The sequence below is a fragment of the Anopheles cruzii genome, chromosome 2 (assembly GCF_943734635.1).
Source record: "Anopheles cruzii chromosome 2, idAnoCruzAS_RS32_06, whole genome shotgun sequence".
Taxonomy (NCBI): Eukaryota; Metazoa; Arthropoda; class Insecta; order Diptera; family Culicidae; genus Anopheles; species Anopheles cruzii.
In genome coordinates, this window is record NC_069144.1 from 24695517 (window position 1) to 24708285 (window position 12769).

Consider the following 12769-nt stretch of genomic DNA (forward strand, 5'->3'; position numbering starts at 1 on the left):
ACAAGCAACAGCCGCGGCGAGTGCGAACGGCGAACTGTGCTGCTGCTCCTCATCGCGGTAGTCGGCGGCGGCGGCAATCGAACACACAACGCCAGCCGCGAGAAGGCGTGTATCTCACAGAGGGCCGCCAACGACGACGACGACGACAATGGCCGGTCCGTCGGCGAGCGATATATCTGTGATTAAAAATTCTTTCGGAGAGCGCACCAGTGTGCAGCAGCAGCCAGCCATTTGTTTGTGTGTGGAATGATCAGCGGGGTGATCCCTGACGGACGACGGAGATGCTACCACGATGACTCGGCGACGGTACACCCGCATACAGCAGCAGCTCCGTCGGTTCGAAAGAAAACTTTCCGGGCAGGCCGCGACCACGGATCCGCGGCCCGGCAACAGCTGACGACGAGTAGATTGTTATCTGAGCAAACAATGGCTTCGTAGCGCGAGTGTAGGCCGTGTGATACTTCTGGAACAGCGAGACACACACGCACATAGCTGTGCTCATCCTTGGCCCAAGAGCGTGGACTAGAGGAGGATGCTTCGCTTTCCGGCCCGCCACAAGAAACGTGTAGCTTGATAGTTTTGTCTTAATATCTCAGTGTGCTGTGGAAAGAGAGGAAGAGAGCGCCACCGAATGCTTGTCGGGGCCTGCTCGACATCCGTGGCGTGTTATTGATCCCGTGTTGTGACAGTGGTGTCCGGAGATGGGCGATAGCTGCTACAATATGCAGCTACGGAACCTAGTCGTGGCATTCGTAGTGGCAGAAACTAGGCCAACAGAAGTTGTTCATCGATTTAAAAGTTACTTTCTCCCCTGTGACGCGGAGTTTTACACAAATATACATCGCGCCACCGAACGGGAACCGAATTACCGGCCAGCAAATCGGTTAGAGGGTCAGTAAAACCATGTCCAGAAAATGTTCCCCCGACCATAAAACAGATCATAAAAAGTCGTAATAACAGCCGGACACTCGAGGCGATAAGGTGCCCACCAGAGTGGTTAGACCGCGGAACCGAAAACGTAGCAAGCCTCGTCTTCGTCCACACCATCAATAATTCCAATTGAACTCGGGAGCCGAGGACCGATGCGTCGGTTTCTATCGACGTCACAGTCTGGACCGCGCGGAATCAATCGACCGCAGTTCGTTCGACTATCGCTAGCCACTTTGGTCGCTACCCAGCCCAGCTTTGGTTAATTGTATTAAATTTTTCTGCCCGCTAGAGTCAACCGGTACCAGCGCGGTAGGGCCGCGACCATCAAATTCCAGCGAATGAATCCAAACTCTTTGAGACTGCTAACCGTTTAAGTAACGATTCATAGGAGATATGACTGCGGCTGGTACGTGGAACCCCCGAGAAGTGTCCGAGCCGGCCAAGAAGCCGTCAGCACGTCGTCAGCGGCAAATGTTTAATGGTTGTGCGTGCGCTTCAATTTAATATTCTTCTGGCGTGCCCAGGAAGGAATAGGGTTGTGAGATTGGTCACAATCGGTTGGCGTGGCGCGCGCTGTCCATTACGGGGACGAGCTCTTTTGTGCGATAAGCGAATGTAGCGCGAGTGCCAGGGCCAGAACTAAGTCAGGGTCAGTGTCATTCTAGCAAAACGGCAATAGGGCAGCAGAGAATTTGCGCTGTAAATTGCATCGACACACAGGGAGGGGAAGCACTTGTTGCCATTTTGGTGGCGATCGCTAATCAGAAGCAGATGTCGCAGAGTTTTATTTTTATAGTGAAAAATAACTGGAGAATTTCAATACCAGTGGCTCTCGTGTACCGTGTAGCGGAAGATGCATTTTATAGATCACTTTGTGCATTCCGCTAGAGGTCTCCAAACATGCTGGCGCTCACAACTATGGCAGTGGAAGAGTAGAAGAGAGAATATCCACATCTTCGGTGTCTCTCTCACTCACTGTCTCGTTCTCTTTTGCTCTTACAAACACGATTGTAGCACGATGGAATGCCCGGTGTAGCATCAACCCGTGCCGTGACCGAATGCGGAGAGCAACGCGTTTGTTTGCTAAAACGACACCGCCGACGATGTAAACAACTGATGCTACAAGATTAGCGTGCACGCGTTTCTTCCGCGAACGCCGCATGGCCTGGCTCGTCTACTACTACTATACCTGGCTCGAGGAGGACGTCGATCGTCGCAGCGAGTTTCGCAGGAAGCCAATGTACGGCATAATGCTGCCATAGGAGTGGTTCCGGGGCAATCCGGCACTCGGACCGGGTTGACCGGCACTGCTGCTGCTGCCCAGCGATAGGCGCGTCAGCGGTGACAGCTCCGAGAGTTCACGGTTTCGCAGAAATGGACGTCGTTCCATCGTGTGGCGTCAAGTGGTTCGAAACAGAAACTAACACACTGGACACTAGATCACTAGACACTAGCCGGAAACACTTTCGCAGTGCGAGCTGACGTGCGCACTATCCAAAGCGAACTTCGATCAGTTTGGTCAAGGTATAAAACATACAGGAACCTAGCTCGGTTCCAGTCCGGTAGACATGTTGGCCCCAGCCGGGCAATGCAACTACTGATCGACTGCCGGCAGTGCAGCGCGGCTTATCGTCCTCTGGCCGCAACACACACACGCACACAAGATGGTGAGGATTAGTCGCCCGCGGTTCCCGGTGTGCTGCAAGATGGAGCTACCCGCGTCAAATGATCTGTCATCGCTGCACGGGCCCAAACCAAGATTAGAGTGAGCAACAAAGTAGGCCGAGAAGCTCCACCAATTCGGGACTCGAAAGACGCCGGGAGCTCTCTGTTATCTGGAGCGCGGAATCTGTGAGCGCCACACGTTTCTGATGGGGTTAGGCTAGCAGGGTTAAGGCTGAAGGCGCCACGCTCATCCGGCTTCGGTAGTGGTGGTGAAAACGGATCGTGGCGCCAACAGATGCTTTACGTTTAGGTTTACACTTGCTCCATGTTTAGGTCCCGGGTGTGACCGATAAGCGCCGTGCGTTCCAGGCACTTTCCTACCGTGAAGTAGCATCTTGTGGAAGATTTGTCCGGAATTCATTTTCAAATAGAATAGAATTCACTATTTCGATTAACGATCGAGCGATCCGTTATTGCAAAGTGGGGAATTAAAATGCATTGGTATTTATCGTTTCTTTTGCTTCGTTTGGATGGCCAAGCACCAAACCGAGTGATGTTTCTTTCTGACGATTTCGATGAAAAGCGTTCGTTGTTAAATTTAGTTTAAGGTCCCAAAGCTGTTTACAATTCTAATCTAAACGAATAAACGAATACACATGTCTACTCATGCTTAGCTCACGCCCATTATAAAAGGATTAAAAATTCATGTTTCGACCGTTTTAACGGCTAAAAACAAGCAGACATTTAAGCGAGAATCCACCAGCCACGTGGGTAATTAATTACTCGCAAATCATCCAATTAGCATGATGAATCCGCGTGCGAGCCACAACAAAGGATAAAATGGATTCTTCTACACCGCATGACGATCTTTTTACGACCGAGACCGACCCAGCACCGCACAGCAGCCAGTGGCCAATCACTTGGCTAGTGGCAAAAAGTGTCGTGATGAAAGAAATAGTATTTTTTAAATACTATTTCACTTACACATGCGTACTCATTCTGTACAGTGGTGTAGCCAGCCTCTACATTGGGAGGAGAAGTGGTCCAAGGCGGGATCAACATGCTTCTGTCACGATCGTCACCGTGTGAATTTTGCAGAAAGTAACGGAAAAAAACGTCAGCCGCATTGCGGTCGTGAATTGCAACATTTGGACGAGCCTTTGCGACTTTGAAGAGACGAAAATAGCCTGCCCGTTACACGCTGCTTCTTTTCACTCATAATTCCTTCTTCGGGCACTTCTTCTCGGTCGCTCGGTCCGACGGCGTGGCCAGACCAGAACATCGATTCGGTATTTCGGTACAGCGCTAATTAAAGTTATGTTAACTCCGCGCGTACCAGTGTCACCTCGGCGAGATCGTGAAGGCCCGGATCTAGCCGTACCGGATATCAATGAAATTAATCTCGCATTCGAAAGATGATGACGACACTATTAATAGAAAATGAAATGCGTCCGCGGGTTCGCTGGCGACAGGCGCTTCGCTTATTGTTATTTACTCTTCACAATAGGGCTGTGTGGACTATTCATCGATTGTTGGCGTGATCAGTGGCGTGATGGATAGATTGACAGTTGGTGCGAGGTGATTGCCCCGATATATAATACAAGTTGCTTCTACTGTAAAACATTTGTCATTCATTTTAAGATGGGATGTAAACAACTTAAGCAAGCAGTAACTTGAGAAACTTAACATAAAATGTTTCTCATTTGTCAGTGACTCACCGTCCGGCCTTGAGCCACATCCTCGGTTCTTGGCTGAGATGTTTCCCTACACCACAGAACACCGTCCCAAAACACTTCGCAAGGTCAAGAGAGGACACCGGCTAGAGCATATAACTACTACAAGGATCAACCCATGTGGCAAAAACGGAAAAAGCTTCAAAAAACATAAGACCCATCTGCGGTGTGTGAACCAGTCCATTCATTACTGCCCATTTTTTCTCTTATTTTATTGTTTGGGGATTCCTTTAACGGCACTTCGAAGCAAGCCGAAACCGGATCGCCACCCCAATCAGCTGTTCGCCCGGCGGCCGGCGTTACGAAGAACTTCCCTCCCTGTCATACCGGCGCAATGCCTTTGGTTTGGCGTGTGTGTGTGTGTGTTAGTCTGTGGTCCGGTTCGCGTCGCGTCATGGGCGTCAAGTGATGGGACATCTATCGAATGAATATTATGCTCTTTCGAAGATGAATGATTTGTGTGAAACGCATGGACAACACGATCAAGTGGGATGAAAGAAAGAAACAAAACACCGCACTACCTTTCTCACTCTCTCGTCCTATCTGAATATGTTTGCGCAAATCAAACCGGCTGAACTCACCTGACTGAACGACGAATCTTGCCAACCTCAGGTTCCGAACCAACAAATACAATAAAAGTTGTATTTTATCGCCGAGATGCCAATCTTTTCACTTCTTCCGGCCCAGTGAGTCAGCGCAAGCACGGTTTCCGCAGTCGTCGTCAATGCCTGGCGACGGAAGTCTTCCACGCCGGCACTTGGTTGGCCCAGGTCGCAAGACGTTGATGAAACCGAAGGATTAAGTACGGCCAAAATTCCTCCACCTTCCAAAGCCACGGTGCGCACGTTTCTTTACGCTTGCCTTTCCCCACAGCCTGGCGATGCACGGGAAATACTTTTGGGACGAGATTTCGCTCAGCACACGCACGCACCCAGTGTAGTGTCTATCGTCTGTGAGACACTTTTCTATCAACGAACATAATCACCAACGCACCTCTTTTCGAATAAATTAACAAAACGGACAGCACTATCGGGATGGCAACACATTGAACACAGGAAAACGCAACGAGTTCTCTACAGAAATCTTTGGCGTACGCACGCAATCATCGTAGGCGATGACAACGAAAAGAGCAACATTACTAAAGCACGGTCCCGCGGGCCGTGAAGCTCACTTGAACTGATCGAAACCGTACGTAGATTTGTGTCGAATATTACACCACCGAGTCCGAGTCCGGGCGCGTAGGGAAAGCACAGTAAGTGCGTGTATTATTATTGTTCCCGTGCCGTGTGACACCCGACCAAGTCACTTGCACAATTGTCATTTCTTCTTCCCGCAGCTGATACGGTGTGCAGGGTTGTACAAGACGCTTCCCGGCCGCCCGTTCGACAGTGCGATGAATAGAAGTGAGTGCGCGTGAGGAACGCGACAGTGAAATTAGTTTTGGATTGAACAGTAAATTGTTTGTTCAAATTCTAGCAATTTCGTTGATGGCGATAATTATTCTGGCTTTTTTAAATTAATTTATTAACGCTATTTCGGACAATGCAGGTTCAAGACCGGGACAACCAAGTGGTAAAATGCAGGATCGGTTTCGTTTTTTCTAACGTTCTATCATACAATAGCATAGTGTATTTATCAGATATCATACTGAATAGTGATTTAATATTCAACTTGATTTATGTTGCTGTCGACAGGAGTGGTACAGTACAGTTGGTTGGTCGAGGTCGTTTGAGGTGCTGTCGGGTTGTTTCTGGACTGCTAAACTTGTACGTTCCTCAATATCCGTATCCTTCCTGCCAATCAGTCTTGTTAAAGGGTCACGACACGGATAGATGTGGTTCGTTCGACTTTAGATTTTCCTTGACCGTGAGTCGCTCTATTTACGCAAGGATATTAAACACCACCGTTCACACGCACACACAAGCACGTCCGTAATCCGACTTTAGAACTGCTGGAGAAATACGACTTGATACACTTTCCGTTCAGCTGTGTGGTTGATGAATGTGAATGTGCGGTGGTGTGCGTGAAACCTTCAACAATTGAATGTTCGTTATTTCTTTCTCTCCTTGCTTCGATTTTGTTTCTTTTTTCGCTTGCTTCGCACTTCCCAACTGATCAGGAGCTGCAAATCTCGCAACGTGTGACGACGCTCTCCGAGGCGAAAGCGGTCACACTGGTACGAAACGGGAAGAATGTTGGCGACTACCGAGGCGCCGCTTGACAAGGTTGCGGTATACGAACTACTCAATGATGGTGGTATCTTCGCGGACAAGCATTTCAACAACTTCCTCTTCGGCATTCTCTGGATCGGCGTCCAGTGTGTCTGTATCGACATCTGTAAGAGATCAAATTGCAACCATTAAATACTTGGATACCCTGCAAAGAAGACAGTGGGAACACTTACTACTTCTTAATTGCAAACGACGCTGTTTTTGATCTTCCCATTCCTTCACGCGCTTCGTACGATACTCGGTGAACTGTTCACGCAGCTTCGCACGCTTCTCGATCAGCTCCTTCGAAGCACGCGTCATGCGCAACCGATCCTTGCTCTCGAACTGCGCATAGTACTTCTTCAGGTTCTTGCGGATGTCCTTCTGCTTCGACTCCGACAGCAGGGTCGGTGGACGGGGGCGCCACAAGAAGAGCATAAAGTTCTTCAGCGTGACACGCTTGACAATGCGGCCTTGGAACGACCACATGTAGTAGCCCTGATCTTCCTTGGCCTGTGATCGAAAGCGGGAAAATGAAAAAGAAAATGAAACCAACATTCTCTCCTGTAATCAGCAAACCCGTTTAGGAGAACCTAAGGCCGGTTGACTGTGACAAAACTGAGGGGTCTTCCACCAGTCCAAGCGTGATCCTCCGTCTAATACGTACCTTTCCCGAGGTTCCAGTCACAACGTACCGCCCGGTTGGGTCCCATTCTACCTCCGACGCACGATAATGGTCACCCGTTTTCATGATGCTAAAATCGTTCGTATCGACAAATTCGAACGAGCCCATCTGCAGGTTTGCCATCACGATGAACTGACCGCGTGGCGACCAAAACAGATGACTGCACACCTTTTTCTCCATCTTCTTCACCAGTGCCGGCTCCTGGCCTTTCTTGGCTTCGTAAAAGCTCACATTGGCCGAAGACGGTTCTCCGTGGATGATGGCAAACTTTGAACCGACCGGTTCCCAGGCGAACGCCAAAATGGTTTCCTTCACCTCGACCGAATCGACGGGAATATCCTTTTCGCGCATATGGAAAATCTCAAAGTTGTAGAACATGCCGAGGAACTTGACATCGGCGTCCTTCTTGTCTTTCTTGTCCTTTTTGGACTTTGAGAATCGATCGACCTTCACGCACAGATAGTCGCCTGACTTCTGCCAGTGGATCTTACAGTCGGCCACGTTGAACAGGTTCTTCGTGCGCAGCTCAATCTTCTTCGGAATGGCGAGTAGCGTCACCTTCGCCGGTACGTCCACCTCTTCGGCGACCCAATACGCGATAATATTGTCGGTCGGTGACCAGCTAAAGTTCCGGATACCCTCCACCTTGATGGACTTCATGTCGAGCAGGAAGAAAGTGGCCGTATCGTAGATCTGGATCTGACTATCGACCAATCGCGCCACATACTTATCGTCATGCGACCAGCGCAACATCGAGGCGTTGGACATACTGTCCGAGACAAAGGCACGCTTCTCGGCCCCCGTACGAATGTCCCAGATTACAATCTTCTGGCCGTTTGGCCCGTACGTCACAATGTACTGCTCGCAGGGAGAAATATCCACAAACTGGGCATTGCCGTGAGCGAACTTGTTCACCTTTACGAACTGCGATCCTCCCCAGATGATGACGCCCTGCTTGTGGAACGTGACAATGTACGTACCCTTGGGGGACCACTTTACGTATGTGTCGGTAAATCGCTGTAAAGATCAAATGGCAAAACTTAGCACTTCAATGTACAGCGCACATTTACAAACATTTTTGGTACCTCACGCTTCAGCAGCTCAGTCGGTTCCGGTTGGGTGTTTTGGCAGAATTGAACATGCACCGAACCCGGCGCCGCCTCTGACACGACGCAGAAATGGTCCTGTGCGTCCGGTTCGACCAAAAAATTGAACAGATCGTTCTGCACCTTGTACGGTTGGGGCTCCGGTGGGGACCACTCCTTCGGAATATTGGAATACTTCTGGAAGTCGGAGAACCGGTTCACCAACAGCGTGTAGTGCTTGTCGAGGCGGTAGTTGTTAAGCGTCTTGACCGCCTCTTCCGCACTCTCCGCGTTCTTGTACTCGATGAACGCGTAGCCCTTCGTGTTGTCGTCCTCGTCCTTCGGATAGTAAAATTTTACGATCGAACCGGCATTCTTGAAGATCTTCTCCATGATGCCCTTCAGCTTCGGGAACCGATCAGCGGCCACTACCGGAATGTTGTCGACCACGATCACATTCTCCACGCCATCGCTTTCGCACGGCTTTTGCTTCAAGAAATCGGCCAACAGTTCTGCAAAGAGTACGGAGACAAGCAAGTATTAGCGAAACAGCCCGAAGTAATCCTTCGCGCGATGCTTTGATGATGCACGCCGAATGGCCAGTGTACCGACCAGGATGTAAATCTTCAGCAAAATACATGTTGAAGGTTCAATGTTATCCCGTTCAGCAATGTTGCTTTAGGAGGTCAAACTAAGAGAGGTTTCTAGAGCTATTGTTTACCGAAAACTCCCTAATGGGTCCTCCGTTAACGAAAAAAGATGCTCAGTGCTGTTCTGCACCGAAAAAGGAATCACTTTCGAAAAAGGACTCCTTGGTGGGCTTTCCACTTAACATGCTCAGCACATATTTCTACGTGTACACACATACACTCACAACCCGGTGTCCGCATCATCGGTTCCAAACTTACCTTCGTCGGTCACATCGTCGACGAAATCCTCCGGATCGTCGAAGTTGGGCTCATCGCCGAACTCCTGGTCCTCGTCGCTGTTGTACTGTTCGCCTTTCTTTTTTGCCATCTTTGGGGCCCGGAGTTCAATACTTTTCGCTGATTTTCCGTGCGATTAACCGGAGCGGTCGTGGAAGGAAAACTCGCGACGTTTGACACCTCGGACCGGAAAGAACTACGCATTGACTCCGCAATGTTGGCAACGCGTGCAGGCATTCCGCAGTATCATTAGTGACAGCGAAAAATCAAAAGAGCTGTCATTCAGTGTGTGAAATATTTCGTCGTTCAAAAAATTACACAACGAACTGTTCCATTTGAAACGACGTTGATATTGTGTAACCAGGCAATAATTTTTTAATTGAATCACAGTCCAAAAAACCTCTTTTGCAAATCCTTTGAAAGTCATGATTTCCTACAAATAATTTAGTTCATATTTATGAACCCGTCCGAGGCTTAATTTTGAAACATTTCATGCGTTAAAGACTTTGCCACTGGAAAAAGCGCCTTAATCCTGTTTTTATGAGTCACAGCGCGATCAGAGAACCAACGAAGAGGAGAAAGAGTGGGAATATGATGGATCTTGCACCGGTATCGGACCTCTCGCCTCGACTTTCTACCTTTCGTTTTCACGTAGGAGCCTGCGCTTTAAAGAGATGATCATGATCTTGACACCGCGATCGCAGTTCACACCCCCCGATGGCGTCATGAGGGGGGAAAACAAAACCTGTACCATACCTGCACAAGAGCACAACCATGTGGGGCAGGGAGGAAAGCGCGTAAAGGCGTGCCGAGTCTCGAATGAGGCATTCACGTTGCGCACTACATCGTCACGTAAACATATTCACAATCGGCTGCCTTCGACGGTGTACCGTGATTCCCAGTATATGACAGCAGAAGGAGAGCTTATCAAAACCCAGACTTAGTGCACCGAAAAACAGAGCGAGTGAGAGAGAAAGAGATAAGTGTGGTGTTGTGACAAGTTTCTTCGAGTTCAAATTGGCCGCGACGAAAGCATGAAAAAAAAATAGTCTGAGCCGTCTGGTTCCGAGTGACAATCCGCGACACAATAATCGGGCAGCCACGAGCGCAGTGCGCAGACGATCGGCGGGGCGCCAGAAAAAGTCGTTTAGTTCCTACCGTGGGGCGTGTTCCCTGTATTCCGGACTGAGGTCACCCGTCCGACGCATCGGATGGCAAGATGGCTTTCTTCTTTAACTTTGTTGCGATTAGTTTCTTCGTGTACCATCTGCTGCGCGTGATACTTTGGGGGGTGCTCGATTCGGACATTGAACTCTTCTTTCTCTCCAAATTGGGCAAACCGATCTGTAAGCTGTGTCAGTGCCTGCGCCATACGTGTACTAACGGGTTATTTCGTTTTTCCCTCATAGCTTCGCTGCGTGGAAAGGTGGTCTGGATAACGGGGGCATCGAGTGGCATTGGCCGCGAACTGGCAATAGCCCTTGCGAAGCATGGAGTCAAATTATGCATCTCTGCGCGTAATATTTCGGAATTGCTGAAAGTGAAACAAGCTTGCCTGGGTACGGAACAAAAGCGATCGGCTGACTCCGACGGACGCCATGATTCACATTGTTGCCATTCTTTATTGTTTATCGCAGTTCAATCGAACGGAAGTCTCGGCCCGAACGATGTGTATGTGCTGGAAATGGACATGCTTCATGTAAATCATCACAACGACTACTTTAACATGGTTATCGATCACTTCAAAACGGTAGACGTTCTGGTTAACAATGCTGGTCGATCGCAGCGCGCCGATTGGGGTTCCATCAATGTTAAAGTTGATCGGGAGCTGTTCGAGCTGGATGTTTTCGCGGTGGTAAGCTTGTCGCGGGTGGCTCTGAACTTTTTCGTGCGCAACTCGGTCAAAGGCCACTTGGTGGTGACGAGCAGTACGGCAGGTCTGATCGGAGCACCGAATTCCGGGACGTACACCGGTGCCAAGCATGCCCTCCACGTACGTAAGATACTCCGGCAACGCGCGAGACGCTTTCAAGGGCGATAAAACTCTCAACCATTTTCTCTGTGGAACCGATTCCACCGGCAGGGCTACTTCGAGGCGTTGAGAAACGAGCTACCGAACAATGTAAACATTACCATGTTCTGTCCTGGACCGACGGCCACAAATTTTCTGCAAGAATGTTTCACCGATACCCCTGGCACGGTAGGAAAGGAAAAATAGGACGGGAAAGGAAAATCCCACCATTGGATTAACAACTTTATTTTTGACCACGTTAGAAATACAATCAACGCGTACAACCGACGGACCGCAGGATGACGAGCGAAAGGTGTGGCCAACTGTACGCGCTGGCGATCGCCAACAAAACCCATCTCAGCTGGGTGGGAACGTTCCCGATCAACTTCTTGCTCTACATCGGGTGCTATTACCCGAACCTGAAGCGAGTGTAAGTCACCGACAGCGTGTGGCGCAAGCTTAACTTAATAAAGTGCCGTGCCTTAATTTGTGCCATTTTTTGCAGGTTGCTGAAAATCATTGGCAGTGAGAGACTGCAGCGAGTTCGCGATAGCCGGTAAATTGGTGTTAAACGCGTGGAGGGCCCACGCACGGCCACCCCGCAGCCGCAGGCGTAAACCGACGGGTTGCAGCAGTCATTCCAGTTGCGCACACTAAACGAGTAACAAAGGCCACCGTCTTCACAAGGGAGAGGAATGCAGTCTGAGCGGTCTACGGTCCGGTGAGTGGACGACCAGCTGCAATGCATTTGTGTTTGGGCAATGTTTTGCTCGAAATGCTCTCACGATGTCACGCTCCACGCTAGGATTAGTCCCATTTTCACCGCTCTTCCCGAAAGTCACAGGCAGCTAAACGATTGTTATTTGTTGGCAGCGTTCATTATTTGTAGTTCTCCAAAAAAGGTAGTTAATTGTTTTATGTTAATTATATTATGAGCACAGAGCAGAGCTTTGCATTTGTTTGTTAATTAGTGCGTTCATTTTTGCATAAAGTTTCGTTCGTTCGTGCACTACGTCACTGAACTGCGTTGCAGATCGCTTTTAGAGAAGTTTATCGCATAAAGCCACACTAACTGTAAGGTGGATCAGCCACAGCATCGGTGTGGATGTTAATTGTATTTAATTCTATTCGATGTACGAGCATATTTAAAAAAGTTCATACCGAATCCAATTGTTCGAAAACATTGTGAGTTCCAACAATACCTACTAACCACCCGAGCTCACTCGAGAGCTTAACAATAATAAAACATGCTGAAAATATGGCACAAATGATGTTTGCGAATTTTAAATTCTAGGTGTTGATATGTTGGACCGCCACTAAGTTCTCGTTCTCTGTTCAGCGATTCTAATTCGAGGTAAATCCTGCATGAACAATTGCAATAAGCAATATTAAGCAACGGTAAAATCAGGAATCATCGCTATCTGCCTAGGAATGCTTCTTCAAAATCCCTGAAATTTACCAAAAATAAATCATCTTTGAAGTGAAAAAATAAACTGCACAGTTTTTTATATCTCTTAAATAATA

General features: G+C 48.8%; 2 protein-coding genes across 2 annotated transcripts; one reads left to right on the forward strand and one right to left on the reverse strand.

The window, feature by feature from the left end:
- Positions 1 to 5917: 5917 nt before the first annotated feature.
- Positions 5918 to 9411, reverse strand: LOC128269303 (eukaryotic translation initiation factor 3 subunit B). The gene is made up of 5 exons (XM_053006737.1): positions 9217 to 9411; positions 8309 to 8820; positions 7206 to 8240; positions 6733 to 7051; positions 5918 to 6663 (listed from the first exon to the last, which is right to left on the reverse strand). Exons 1-5 carry the CDS (start codon positions 9323 to 9325, stop codon positions 6569 to 6571), a joined length of 2070 nt encoding a protein of 689 aa, XP_052862697.1. The 5' UTR covers positions 9326 to 9411; the 3' UTR covers positions 5918 to 6568.
- Positions 9412 to 10035: 624 nt separating this feature from the next.
- LOC128278007 (dehydrogenase/reductase SDR family member 7) lies at positions 10036 to 12724 on the forward strand. Its single transcript, XM_053016635.1, has 6 exons — positions 10036 to 10580; positions 10644 to 10793; positions 10872 to 11227; positions 11318 to 11434; positions 11509 to 11675; positions 11751 to 12724. Exons 1-6 carry the CDS (start codon positions 10454 to 10456, stop codon positions 11803 to 11805), a joined length of 972 nt encoding a protein of 323 aa, XP_052872595.1. The 5' UTR covers positions 10036 to 10453; the 3' UTR covers positions 11806 to 12724.
- Positions 12725 to 12769: the final 45 nt, after the last annotated feature.

Bases quoted from the DNA above. Each gene is read 5' to 3' on its own strand.
- LOC128269303 (XM_053006737.1), bottom strand. From the start codon at position 9,325: ATGGCAAAAAAGAAAGGCGAACAGTACAACAGCGACGAGGACCAGGAG. The intron at 8,821-9,216 runs GTAAGTTTGGAA...TACTCTTTGCAG, and splicing joins CGACGATGTGACCGACGAAG to AACTGTTGGCCGATTTCTTG. The intron at 6,664-6,732 runs GTAAGTGTTCCC...GATCTCTTACAG, and splicing joins TCGTTTGCAATTAAGAAGTA to ATGTCGATACAGACACACTG.
- LOC128278007 (XM_053016635.1), top strand. From the start codon at position 10,454: ATGGCTTTCTTCTTTAACTTTGTTGCGATTAGTTTCTTCGTGTACCAT. The intron at 10,794-10,871 runs GTACGGAACAAA...TGTTTATCGCAG, and splicing joins AGTGAAACAAGCTTGCCTGG to TTCAATCGAACGGAAGTCTC. The intron at 11,435-11,508 runs GTAGGAAAGGAA...TGACCACGTTAG, and splicing joins TCACCGATACCCCTGGCACG to AAATACAATCAACGCGTACA.